Source organism: Ambystoma mexicanum, chromosome 14 (assembly GCF_040938575.1).
Source record: "Ambystoma mexicanum isolate Mex_15411 chromosome 14, UKY_AmexF1_1, whole genome shotgun sequence".
Taxonomy (NCBI): Eukaryota; Metazoa; Chordata; class Amphibia; order Caudata; family Ambystomatidae; genus Ambystoma; species Ambystoma mexicanum.
In genome coordinates, this window is record NC_090940.1 from 546,270,399 (window position 1) to 546,284,654 (window position 14,256).

General features: G+C 48.2%; 1 protein-coding gene across 7 annotated transcripts in view; it reads right to left on the bottom strand.

Annotated features, from left to right (window-relative positions):
* ATXN3 (ataxin 3) overlaps nucleotides 1–14,256 on the bottom strand; it is a 616,356-nt gene that overhangs the window by 18,892 nt on the left and 583,208 nt on the right. For 5 of the 7 annotated variants that reach the window (XM_069637843.1, XM_069637848.1, XM_069637845.1 and 2 more), the window contains 2 exons: nucleotides 9,591–9,714; nucleotides 7,932–8,011 (listed from right to left, as the gene is read on the bottom strand). In XM_069637843.1, coding sequence (XP_069493944.1) covers nucleotides 7,932–8,011; nucleotides 9,591–9,714 — 204 coding nt within the window. Of the gene's footprint in view, nucleotides 1–7,754; nucleotides 7,822–7,931; nucleotides 8,012–9,590; nucleotides 9,715–14,256 lie in introns of all 7 variants that reach the window. The other 2 variants (XM_069637844.1, XM_069637849.1) reach the window with 1 other exon arrangement.

The window sequence follows — 14,256 nt, forward strand, 5'->3', positions numbered from 1 at the left end:
TCCTATTAGGTGAGTCCTTGGTAGGGGACAGGTTTAGGGCATCAGGGTCCGAAAACGCTGATGGGGACTGCCAGGGCTGTGAAGCACCTTCCTCTGGGTCTTCTCCGAAGCCCCCCTCACCTATATCTGGATTACCTTCAAAACCCTCCTCCCCTGGGTTTTGTTCCTCTTCGTTGTCTAAAAATTCGTCCTCCTCCTGGAAGTGGGGGGTCCTCTCCAGTGAGGTCATAAATCTACATCCTCCTGGGAGGGATTAAACAGCCTAGGGAATTTAGCCCTGGGGTCCTTTTGATGTCCCTCTCTTGCCCTTTTGGGTTGTTGGTAGGTTTTGAGTCTCCATAAACCTCTCCATCTTTTCCATACAGAACTGGAGTCTCTCCAGGGTCTCATGAGGTACTCCTGGGCGGTCTGGGGGGGGGGGGATTCAGATTAGGGTATTCGGGCTGAAAACGCTTCGACCTCTCCCATAACGTCAAAGAAAGGTTTCCGTCGCCGTCTGAAAAGCCTTAAGGCAGGCTAGGAATCCCTCTAGATGAAGGGGGCAGTTCCTGCATTCCTTCCGGCCTTTTCGGCATTTCTCTAGCCTTCTGAGCGGTATACGACGTATCTTTCACCGTCCGCCTCTGGCTATCGGTGGAAACGATACTCTCCAGGCTCTCAACGATTAATTTGTCTGTGGAGGGCTCTGGTCTCGACGTTACGGGCGTCGCGTGTTCTACATCGACGGCGCTCTCTGACGGAGCGCTTCGTCTGGTGGTTTGGGGGTAGCACCCTTATCTGGGGGAAGCCCAGTCGCTGGTCGCGTTTGCGGTTGCGAGGGGGGGCTTAAGACTCTTACGGTCTGAGGAGGACGCCGGTGGAACCTGCGTCTTCCTCCTCGACGAAGAAGAGCCGTGTGTTATGTGTTCATGGGAGTGTTTTTTGTGTGCGTCAGTGTCGCTGGGGTGTTTATCCCCATAAGCAGTGTGTGAGCCGAGCTTGTCGGGGCCGGGGACAGACGGCGAGGAGCGCGAGCGCTCCTTAGAGAGGTCTATGACTTCCGAAACGGATGTCGGGTTATCACATTCCTCGTCACTTTCTGCGGCGGGTGAGGAATCGGACCTCGACATGGTGTAGGCCGCCCACCTCTTGACCCTGCGGTCCTTTAAAGTCTTAGGCTTAAGAAGTTGACAAGCTGCGCAGCCAGCTTCCTTGTGATCGAGGGGCAAGCAACGGTTACACCGTTTATGCTTCTCTTTCCAGTTGAACTTGCCCTTGCAACGCGGGCAAAACTTAAAGGGTGTCCTCTCCATAGCCGAGCAAATATTTAGCTGTGATAATAACCCAGAGGGAAAGGGAGGGGAAAGGGAAAGGCATTCTCAGAGAGAAACAAGAAATGTCCCACGACCCCACTGTTCGTACTGTCTTTTGGCCGGCAAGGCCAGGCCACGTGTTCGGCAGCGCCGAAGGATCTCCTCCGTCTCGTCCCCGCAGTCGAAGTTCTTGCTCGGCGAAGCAACAGCTTCTCGGCTACGTCGAGGGAGGGATCTATGTAATGGATATTAATAAGGAACGACCAAAGGTCGAGTAAATGAATTTGCAATGTCTCTCGAGGAGCTCCGCGTAAAGGCGACCAATATCTGGACGGAAAAAAACAATCTGAGGGACCTCGACGCGTGAGGGATTGTGGGTACACCGCACGACACTATAGGGATAGTGTTAAAGACGCGCCTTGTCGACGTCCCCTTTTCAACTACGAAAAACAAAATGCAATACTCCGTAGTGACCACTGGATGTCGGACTATGCACAGCATGTGATTCTAAGCAGATTAACAAACATCAGAAATAACCTTCCAAGAAGGATAGTGTGGTTTGTGCGAGGGCCGCCATGGTCAGTAGGTCCTTTGATGTATTGTTTAGTGCTTTGTATAATTTTGTAAAGGGGGCCAGTGCTATTGTCAGGGTTGACATAGAAAAGAGATCAATTTTTTTGTTAGGAGTTTGATTATCTGTACCCCTTCCTGTTTCACTTGATCTACTTTGTTTCCAGGGTGTATATGGAGTGTGTGGTGATGTTTGTGTTTCCTGTGAATCCATTCTGGCATTGTGGTTCACTTTCGGTTTTGAGGTTCGGTCAGGTTTTGGGGTTGGCTCATAGATCAGGGTTTCCAGAGGCCCCTCTATTGCTTATTCTGCCTCTGTGGCTTCTTTTCCTTCATCTGAATGTGGGATCCATCCACTTTTGATAATGCTCTCAAATTGGCCCGCCCTTCAGTCGTCAAGCCAAGCATTCCTAATGGGTTGTGATATTGCCCTGTTGCAGGGCCTGTGATTTGTGGAAGATTTTGGTTCTTTTCTTGTTTGGAGTGAGATAATCGTGGAGAGTTCAAGAGTTTAGAATACTCTTGACATTTTGTTTGATGGATGTTTTCCAAAGTGCCATCTTATTTCTGTGTCGATGGTTAATTTAGGCATTTTGTGACCGTCCATATTTTGTTTTGGTGTGGATTAGTTTTCCATATAGATTGGTTGCATGGTTTCTGGCACTTCTATTGTCCTTTCCAGTAACTATGTCTGTTATCTCATTGTTGTTTGTTCCCATCTTTTTTGGATGTTTATAGAAAAAGTTTTCCAGAGCCCGTCTCGTAGACCCAAGATTTTGTGGCATTTGTTTTTTTGAGTTCCATTTCGTGGTGCTTCGCTGGCCCACCACTGAGGTGGGGTGAGACCGACTTCTTTCCCTACATTGAGAAAAGGGGCCTGTTGGAAGCCCCTCGTTTTTCAATAGCTGTGGATCTTTTGAAAGTCGATGAAGTTTTTTTTTGCCCACCCTCCTTTTCGGGTGTACTTTTTCATGCCTTTTTGGCAGTCTGCCGTTTTATTTTTATTTTTTTTTAATCAGAGAAACTTCTCTCTTTCAGACCCCTGTGTTGTATGTTTTTCTGTTGGTCTGAGTCTGTGTCTGCATTAGAATCATCTGTTTCGTATGAGATGTCCTGGGCCCATGTCGGCAAGGCTGAGACCTGAGGGGTAGCTGGAGGAGTTTTCAGGTCCGCAATTGCTATTACTGGGTATACCTCTATAGCAATTTTTATGGGATCTCTTTTAAACACTCCAGGAAATGGTGTTTCTGGTGCCCCTGGGGTTTTTTCCAATAGGTCCAAAGTCCAATTGTTTTCGGTTTCTGGGGAAGAGTGGCTGACCCTTGTCTAGTCTTTCGGGTGGTGTCTCTTTAGTGTTGGAGTCACGCTTTGAACTGAATTTGGGCGGAACTCCTTCTCCGTTGTCATCTGCTCCACCCCACTCCCTCCATTCGCTACTGCCTCGGACTCCAGCGTCCAGCCGTAGAAATCTTTCCCCTTCGCTGGCTCTGCAGGTCAGTGAGACCCCTACCTCCTCGGGAAGCCACCCCCCCCGGCTGCCCTCCTCTCACCCCAGGGGCCAGCGCCACTCCCTGCTGTGCTGGACTCCCTGGCAGAGCACGAGCCGGAGAAAAAGCATCAGGGTCGACCCCCTCCCTCTCCAGAGGGGCCTGCCTTGGCTCCATGGCACTGATTGGCGTCCCCACCCCGAGCTCTGCAACCAAGGGCTCGGTCCCCGTGGTCTCCGCCTCTGGGCCTCCTCTTTCCCACCAGGAGGCCCTCCACCACAGCGGCCAAGGGACTCTCCCGCCCAAACGCCTCCCTGTGGAGGAAGCGCTCCCGGGTGTCGCCTGCTGGGCAGACCCAAACGTCCTGCAGCACAGGCGACACCACGCAACCCGGCACCTCTGTAAGTGTCCTGTTTTCAGTGCTGCTTCTTTCCTCTTGTTGGGGGGCATTTTGTAATGTTTGAAGCTTTTTTCTTGCCCAATCCTTGTATTATTGTTAATGTCCTTGTGTAGGGCTCCTGTACTTGAGGTGCACGTCTGTCCGTTCCAGTAGGTGGAGATTGGGATAGGGGAAAAAATGTCTCTGAAGCGTGCCGTGCATCTATGCGTTTATCCAGAATCTGTTTTTCGGTGTTTCAGGGGGCTACGGTGTTCGTAACCACCGTCTTCACTGCGGATACGCTGGCTACGGAGCCAGTGTACCTCTTCCTCCCGGGAGTTTGTGGACATGGTGGTTAGTTTCCTCAGATGTTGGCAGCTTGCTTTTGTAGACAGCCTCAGACAGCGGACCCCTCAGGAGGTCGCTCCGTAGCAGAAGCTTTGATCAGTGACTTATTTATTCCTATGTGGCTTCTTCTGTTGGCGTACCCGGATCAAAGGCTCACGGCCCACAGTCTCCGGTCGCCTAAATGTCTCATGGTTTTGCTATTTGATAGAGTCTGTCATCACATGGAACAAGCATCCAGCATCAAGGCAGCAAACAGCAAATGCAGATAGCGCCCTTCACTGGCGCGGGCTTACCGCTGCAAGGGTGGCTCCACCATACTTTCACTTTCTGAAGGGGGCAGAGCTACACCGGAGCAACGGCTCAACAAGGGCTGCAGGCAGGGACTCCCCCAACTCCACACATTGAGCAGTTCAGCCAGCCAAACAGCAAATGCAGATAGCGCCCTTAACTAGATCTCGCATTAGTCTGTAATGCTGGTTTGAAGCTTTGCAGTACATTAGTCCAGAGAATTTTACAATCACTGTTGTTGCATTTTTCGGACCATCAATCGCCTTTTGCAGTCTGATCTGTACCTTGCGATTAACACCACGACACACCAATGAAGTACTCAGGTCTCCAGGGAATGATGGCAGAGTGACTGCTTCATCGCTTCCACAATTTAAAACGTTTCTATTCAGTTTCAAAATACCTGGTCTATTTGGCTGTCAGGACTTTCTTTGTACAGCTTTAGTGGATCTCCTGGTACACCCCCCTGCCAGGAATCCTCTTGTGGGTTCTTCAGATCCCCTGGTGTACTCTCCTGCCAGGTACAATTTTAAAGTTCATATTCAATTTCGAAGTGCCTGGTTATATTTGGTTGTCAGGACTTCCTTTATGGACTTACTAGATCCGCTGGTATACTACCCTGCCAGGTATCTTGCCACAATGTCTTATAGCTTTAAATGCCTTTAGTGGATTGCATGATATACTCTGCAGTCAGGAATCCTTCCTTGCTTGGGGTCCCGTAGATCCCCTGGTGTGCTCTCTGCCATGTATCTACCCCCCCACCCCCAATTTCCAACTGCCTGGTGTACTCCTTTCATCATGACTTATTCGTTGACTCATGATCATGACTCACTATTCTTTAATATGCCACAGTCGTATCACTTTGCTGTATTTCTATTTGCTTGCCTAAGGTAACACTTGCTCCAACTTTCCCCACATTGACATCTCACACATAGGGATTTGTTCAAGTTTTGTCATTGCACTTTATCATCTCAGTATTCAAATGTTTTTGATTAATTCACTTGTTTACATGCCTCTCGCTACATCCCGGGGTCCCCAATGGCTCTGGGTAGACTCTCTGGTGATTTGCAGCGTCCCCAACCAGTGGCGTGTCTACACGATGAAGCTTCCTCTCTGGGACGGCTTACTTCGCGCTGCAGACCACCTTCCAGTATTTTTTCAGCTCTGTGCTCACCTGCCGGCTTCTCTCTCTGGATTGGACCGTAGAATGCTGCTTCCCGGCACAACCGTATCCCTGAGAGATCTGCTGCTACTCCAGGTGCTCCAACAGTCCCCCAAAAAGGTTCCTGCTGCGTCTCTCCTACCTTGGCGCCACACAGTTATGTGACTCTTGCGTTTACAAGCTGCCGCATGGATGTGCCTGTTTTAGTGACTTCCACCGACAGTCTCTCTCGTTCCGCCTTCATTTGGAGTGCGGATACCATTTTTAAATGTCCAGCGTACCAGTGATTCCACCAAACTAGTCTGCATATTCGGTTTTGGGTTTCTTTTAATCCACATCAACTCCTTCCCTCCTCTTCCTCGTCTCAGTACTTGAGGCTTTATTACAGTTGAAGTCCATATAGAGTATGCGATTTCTAGAATGATGTTGTTTATAACGCTTACTTAGAAAGACATCGGAACCAGAAGATGATGCATGCGTGGTATGTATGTTTGAGGTATGAATGGAACTCTGTCTATAGTGATTTAAAGGAAGGGGTTTCTGGGTTCTACAAAAAGGACGATTTGTGGGGTGACAACAAGCCATCAAGAACTTGGGTATTATAAGATATTCTTCAATGTAAAGGGGAGAATAACGCATCTTATCTGATGGAGTCACCACGTTTCGCGCTTGATAGCCGCCCCCCGCATGTGATCCTCCCTCATACTACCACCCACAGGGCCAGGTCCAGGTAGCGGCTTCCGTCCCCTGGACACATTGTCAGGGAAATCCGGGATGACGCCACCGGATTTACCACAGTATATTCAATGTAGTCTTATTATTTTACTGAGTGTGGTACTCCGACATCCACATGTGTAGGATTCAACCACTATAAAAAACAGAATGACTGTTTGGATATGGTTACTTGCCCAGGGTGAATAGGGAGAACCCTGGTATTTGCCCCAAATTGCATCCCCAGTGAGATCTGGATGGAACTCAGTGGGGAAAAATAATCGGTGCATCAGATACATCAAGAAAAGGTTCAGGTCACACAAGACTGAGGCAAAATGGGTTTTCTACGTATTGCCCTTATGGCAAGGCTCAGTTCTTGGTCCTTTAATTTTCTACCTTTATACCCTTCCAGTTCCATCATTCAATTTTTGTATTACACTCACTTTTATGCAGATTCACATATTCCCCCGCCTTTTCTTTGAACAATAATCAACTTCATGCCGCCCTCTGACAGTCTGTCTACTAACAAGCGCTACACTGCAACCCATTCTCTTCACCTTTACCCATCAAAAAGTCTCTTTTCTACCCTTTCCCATCATAACTGTTTGGATGGTTCGTCCGCCAATCTCTTGCCCTCTTTTCTGCTCACAATCTTGGCATTAGATCTGATTCTTTACCAATCGCATTTCTTCTCTTGTCAGGCTTTGCCACTTTTAACAAACAACCATAAACACCTGACATTCTCTACTACCAAGACTCTTCTTAGAATGTTCTTGTCCAATCTAGACTGCTGCTACTCACTTCTTCTTGGTCTCCCTGCATATGCCCTCTCCCCGCTGCATTCCACTTTAAAATTTGCTGTTTGTCTTTTGTTTTTGTTCCCTCCCCTCTTGCAACTCAGTGTTGGCGGTTTTTCCCTTGCCGCTTCTGTTTCACTAACTTTGTATCATCTTCAATTGGATTATGATCTGGCACTTTCTGATCTCTCTACTCTTATTTTTGCTTACTGTACTATCACCCGCTTCAGTCTTCATCATTTTTGTACTGGGTTTAGTGCTCCTTGTGACAGTGTACTTTCTACACATTCTCCTTAGTGACCTCTAAACTTTGGAATGATCTTCCTTATTCTTCGATTTCAGCCTCCACTCTTGACTTTCTGTTTCAAACTAGTCTTCAAGCTATCCCCATTGTTAAAAATATAGGATTAAGTTTTCTTTCACTTCTCATATATTGGTTACTGCTTTTTTCAAATTCTGTAGAGTTTCGGCATAAGCAATCTATCTATTTAAATAAATAAGGGACACCACTAAATATCCTATGAAACAATGCATTGGGACATACACAAACTAAGCCGGCAACAGAAACAATCAGAATTTAAGCATACTGGCATACAGCAATTCTCAGCAATCTGCCTCACTGACACTAAACGACTTTGAAAGTGTGAACAATTTTACAATTCTTATGTTTCTTCAAAACTTAGCTGTCCATATTCTAGTTTTACCCCCACATGATGCTCCTACCAGCTTATCAGAATGGCTTGTCTGGTGGCTATTTGTGGTCAGTCCGAAAGGTCAGAATCTGCCGAACCTGTAGATATTGTACAAAACTGACTTGTATTATCTGACGAGAACACAAAATTAAAAGGCAACTAACCGGTATTTTTAAAGAGAAAGCACTAAAAGACAGGGACAGAATACCTGGATCAATCCCTAGTGCATTGGAACTCGTAGTTGGCTTGTCATGCAGATCTTCTGCCTGTTCTTGCTGCTGTTGCTGCCTGAAAGAAAAAAAAGAATGCGTTGACACCAATATGAAAAACTATTTAAGAGCTCAACCTCTTGAGATCGTCATAGAAAAGTTTCCAAGGTCGATAAACCTTGCTGAATTGTGTGTTTATCTCCCTGGGCAGGCTGCACCCATAACACAAAGGGAGAAGAAAGGGCTGATGTTTTAGGATTACCTCCCTAAAATTGGGGTTTAACAGTCATCCAGGAGAGTAGCTCACTAAGATAAGCAGTGATAAACTGTTCTACGGTAGGAAGACAATCTTCTTACTCTACTGTACATAAAATAAATAAGATCCTTGCGTTATTTTATTTCATCAAGCCATCAATGATGATGTTCTGCAATATCTTTCAGAAATAATTTCTAAAGCATTACTGAATATTAGATAACAGTTTTCCTTCCAAGAAACAAAAATAAATTAAATGAAAAATAGTTTTTGTTATCATTGCAATTAAGTGAAGTACATAATTGCCAGTCAACATAAATCATTTAAATTGATTTGTGCCTAATATGGACATATCAACAGAAGTAAAAAAGCAATAGATAGCTGGTATGGTGCCTGCCAAGAGAATAGTATAATGGATGACTCAACCAATTCCCCCCAGAAGCAGTGGCTTAACAACATGTTATACTGTAAGGAGGCTACAGGTGTTAAGGCTTACACTTGGCAAAGACCCCAAGACTTTTAGTTTAATCTTTCTTTGGAGTAATTTTTTTGACAATATACTTAAGGAGCTATATCCGAGTGAGAAGTGTCTTGATTTAATGTGCAAAATTATAGTGAGCAGTACATGTGACAAAACAGTTATTGTGCATTTCATGCTAATGCCTAGATTATCTATATTCAGATATTGGGTGTTGTACCCTTTTTCAAAGTGATGAAAGTAAAAATGATTGTCCTATATGGAGAATGTATAAGGACTAGCAAGACTTTGAGCCTGCTGTTTCCCTTCCATTGCCTGCTGCAACGCTGAAGATGCCAGTACACAGCTATGCATTGCAATCCACAGTTTGTTAACAACCCCCCACCCCTTAATCCGGAGCAACCTGCTGACAGTTTAGATTTTAATAATAACCCTTTGTTCTAATTCCACCCCTTTAGCTCGAGGATTCTGCTGGTTTTAAAAACTTGGGTAATTAAATGTCACATCTCCCATTCCTCACTGTCAATGCAGACTTCTCTGCTACGATGGCCTAAGAAGGGTAGCGCAACGCCCCAAATGTGACCATTTTAAATGGCCGAAAGGGACGACCTAGTAGGGAACAACAGCAGTTACGTGGTACCTTCAAAATTATATCCCCATATATCACATCACAATAGTATTAAAGAGTCCATCAGTGAGTGGATGAGATAGGATTTCTTTTTACATTTGTATAGGCGTTTTGCTGGCTATTGGACAGTGTAGTAAAAACAAAATGCCTGAATTGTCATCTTTCACACTTGGGATTTTGAAAAAATCTGATTCTCTTGCTCCAGAGATGTGCGCGAAGTTCAATGTAGGATAGCAAACGTACACTGTGAGACAACCACAAACCATGGCAGTGTAATCATGCATTTTAAATAGAAATACTTTTCGAAGAAGGCTTGTCGTCTCCTGCGCAGCTCTTCTGAAGTCAACAATTCAGGCGCATTGCCACTAGATGTCTGTGGAATATTGTCTGGCGTAAGCTGAGGAAAATCCAACTGAAGACCCCCTATAACAAACATACATAAAACTCGGTGTAATTCGTGATGGGTGTGATTTTGATAAGTAAATTAACAGAAAATGCAATGTATAGGCTAGCCTCTTGGTTAATGAGCAAACAGTCCAGGTATGTTTGCAAGCAGTGAAAATATTTGCAGGGGCAAAATGGGTCAACAATTAAACAAATTTCATATGTCAGAGCAGAAAGACAGGCAGACAGAAACTAATAAAATATTCCTCTACAATCATTAGGGAGATATTTTAAACACCCTGTGATGAATGATGTGAAAGAACAAGTTACTTTCTTACCTGGTAACGTTCTTTCGATGGGATAGTCCGACGACGTATTCCATATCTATGACAGGTAATGTCCACAAGCTGTGCTGCTTCGGAAAATCTTTGGCGTCTGCGTCCTGTGTCGATGACGTCGATGCGCCGTCCCCGAGGACCTCCTCCGACGGCCGACGTCACCCGATGTGATAAGTAGGACGGACGACGCCCATAGCCTCAGTTATAGTTTTTTCCCAGAAAGTGTGCCACCAGTTTTCTGCCAGTCAGACACACAAGGCCTTGCGGAACGCAAGCTGCAATCGCAAAAGAAATTCTGCAGCGGTGGAAAGGCAGGGAGGGAGAGATCTGGAATACATCGTTGGACCATCCCATCGAAAGAACTTTACCAGGTAAGAAAGTAACTTGTTCTTCGAGGGGATTGGGTCCTCCGACGTATTCCATATCTATGACAGACTCCCAAAGCAGTACCAAGCAAGGAGGTGGGAAAGAATTTAGAATACAATTTTAGCATGCCCAATTAAATTGCGGAATAGAGAACTGCCTTGCCAAAGGCCAGATCTTGCCCTCTGATGGAATCGAGGGAGTAGTGACGTACAAAAGTATGTACTGAAGCCCAGGTGGCTGCATCACAGATGTGACGAATAGGAACTCCCCTCTGCAGAGCAGTAGACGCAGCCACTCCCCTGGTAGAATGGGCCCGCAAGCCAGCCGGAGGATCCTGACCCGCCAAGCGGTAACACTCGGAGATAGCTAAAATAATCCAACGAGACAGTCTGTTTCGTCACAGCTTGTCCCAAACGCTTTCCAGCGTAACCAATGAAAAGTTGATCGTCCACTCTGATCCGGGACATGCGCGAAATATAAAAGCTCAACGCTCTCCTAGGATCAAGCCTATGGAGCCTCTCCTCTTCCTTACCAGGATGTGGAGGAGGATAGAACGCCGGAAGAACAACCTTCTGGCTCAAATGAAATTCCGAAACCACCTTCGGAAGAAAAGGACGAACTCCAAGGACAACCCTGTCCTTATGAAACACAGTGAAGGGTGGCTTAACTGAAAGTGCCTGTAACTCACTCTGCGAGCGGAAGTAACCGCAACCAAAAACACAGTTTTCAGAGTTAACAGCTTCAAAGGGCAAGAATGTAAAGGCTCAAACGGAGCACCCATAAGAAACTTAAGAACAAGGTTCAAATCCCAACCTGGCACCAGAAAAGGTGATGGAGGGAACACATTAGTGAGCCCTTTCAAAAACTGCGAAATTAAAGGAATTTTAAAATAGGAACACTCTTCAGACGAGCGCTTAAATATGGACAGCGCCGCCAGGTAACCTTTAATGGTCCCCACTTGCAAGTCCCTGTGGGCCAAAGAAAGCAAAAAAGACAGAACCAGGGGAATGTCACATTCAAAAGGATCCACATTCTGAACTCTGCACCAATCGCAGAACTTTCTCCAACGGCACAGAGACTTAGTTGCCGGCCGCCTGGCCGAGAGCAACACCTCCATCAGGTCTTCAGGGAGGTCCCAATCCTTATACCTCAACCTTTCAGAAGCCAAGCGTGAAGATTGAGGGATCTGACCTCTGGATGGAGAACCTGACCCCCCCTCCCGTGGGAGCAGATCGTCTCGGTAGGGAAGACGACGTGGAGGGCAGATGGACAAGTCTAGAAGGTCCGGGTACCACGTCCTCCGAGCCCATGCCGGAGCAATGAGGATCATCCGGGAACCGAACCTCCGTAACCTCTGCAGCACTTGCAGGATGACGGGGACTGGAGGAAACGCGTACAGCAGTGGGAATGACCACTCCACCACAAACGTGTCTCATAAGGCTCCTTTTGGAGGAAATTCCCGCGAGCAAAACCTTTGGTTGACACTGGAGGCGAAGAGATCCACTTGAGGGGTCCCCCAAAGGGCAAAGATCTCCAGGAGAATCTCCTGAGCCAGCTCCCACTCATGAGAGATCGAGCTCTGCCTGCTCAGAGCGTCTGCCGTCTCGGGCCAGATGAACAGCCGCGATCGAAACTTTCTGCTGGATGGCCCAGAATTCAAGCTGCATCGCCTCCCTGCACAGCGGAAGTGACCCTGCCCCCCCCCCCTTTTGTTGAGGTAGTGCATGGCCACCGTGTTGTCCGTTAGAATCAGGACACTCTTTACGTGCACAGTCGGCAGAAAAGCCTTCAGGGCTAGCCTGACGGCCCTCAGCTCCAACAGATTGATATGGAGTCTGGACTCCGACGGAGACCAACGACCGCTGACTGTCAACTCGTTGGCATGAGCTCCCCATCCCGTGAGGGATGCGTCCGTCAGGATCGTCACCTCCGGCCAGGGCAGCCCCTTTCATCCGATTGCCCTCGACGGCCCACCAGAGAAGGTCCCGGGCCACCGAGGGTGGCACCTGAACAGGGTCCGACAGCCTGCCGGAGGACTGAGACCACTGGAGCTTGAGTGCCCACTGCAAAGATCTCATCCGCAGACGAGCCTCTGGCACCAGAAGAATGCAGGATGCCATGAGGCCGAGCAGTCTCAAGAACTCGGACGCTGGGAGATCCTGGGCAAAATGAAACTTGTGCACCATCTGCTGAATGTGAAGAGCACTGCCTCAGGGACGTGTCGAGCACTGCTCCGATGTACTGGAGCCGCTGCGTTGGTGTCAAATGGGACTTCTTTAAATTGAGGGAGAAGCCCAGCTTGTGAAGGGAGTGGCAGGTGACGGACAGATGATCCAGGACTTGCTTGGGAGAGCTCCCCCTGATCAACCAATCCTCCAGGTAGGGGTAGACGTGAATCCCCCTTTCCTGAGATGCGTTGCCACCACCACCATGAGCTTGGTGAAAACCCTTGGGGCGGAGGTCAATCCGAACGGCAGGACCCGAAACTGAAAGTGCAAGTCGCCAACCGCGAACCTCAGGAACTTCTTGTGCTTGGGATGGATCGGCACATGGAAGTAAGCATCCTTGAGGTCGAGAGACATCAACCAGTCCTGAAGTTGAAGGGCCTGGAGGACTTGAGAAAGAGTCACCATCTTGAACTTGTCCTTCCTGAGGAGTTTGTTCAAACCGCGCAAGTCCATGATGGGTCTCAATCCCCCGCCTTTCTTCGATATCAAAAAATAAGGGGAATACCATCCCTTGTTCCTCTCCGCTACAAGCACCAGTTCTATGGTGCCTTTCTCCAGCAGGGCTTGAATTTCCTGCGCAAGGAGAGGATCCGGACTCTTCAAAGAGAGGCTCCCTGGTAGATTGTCGTGAGGCCTCTGCCGAAAAGGAAGACAGTAGCCGTGGGTTATGATCTCCAGAACCCACACATCCGAAGTAATGGCTTGCCACTCTACAAGATGCTCCAGCCTTCCCCCAAACCGGCGAACCATGGGACCTGGCCTCATGACTGAATGGTAGCGGCTGCGGCGTTGCCCGAGGGCAAAGAGGCAACTGCCCGAGCGGCCTTGGCACCTCGAGTACCTTTATTTCCACCTCTGGCACTCTTACGATGGCCTCTGACTGCTAGCTCCCCTCGCTTTACTGAAGGACGAGTAATAGCGAAAGGAACCTCCCCTCCATTGCTGTCCCCTAGGACGAAAAGGCGGAGGTTGGCGAACTGCAGCGCCCAATGACTTCGCTGCAGCTTTGGAGGTCTGCAACCTCTCAAGGCTCTCGTCAGCCTTGCTGCCAAAAAGGTGTTCACCGTCAAAGGGCATGTTGAGGAGCCGGGACTGCACATCAGGAGCGAATCCAGACTTCCGCAACCACGCAAACCTGCGCATTACGGTGCTCGCCGCCATGGATCGGCTGACACAATCCGCCAAGTCCAAACCCGACTGAACGGCCTCACACATGGCATCCTTGCCATCCTGAACCATAGCAAGGAAGCCATCCCGTTCGTCCCCTTCGGGAATATGTTCAGCCGCTAATGCACAGTTCCACGGAGTGTGTGAAACGAGACAAGGCACATATGGAGTTGACCACCTGAAGCGCCATACCCCCCGAAGGAAACGCTTTCTTCGCCCAGCCGTCAAAAATGTTGTCGTCCCTATCCGGAGGGATGGTAGGATACGACGCCTGCTTTGCCGGGGCCGTAGCCGCCTGCACCACCAAACTCTCCGGAGTGGGGTACCTAGACAAGTAGCAGGGGCCGCTACTGGCTGGACGGTATTTTCGCGACAAAGACTTGTCCACTGCCGGGAGACTCTCCGGAGCAGTCCAAGCCGCCGCCACCCTTCTCTGCAGAGCCATATGAAAAGGCAAAACCAGGTCAGTGGGGGGACCGAGA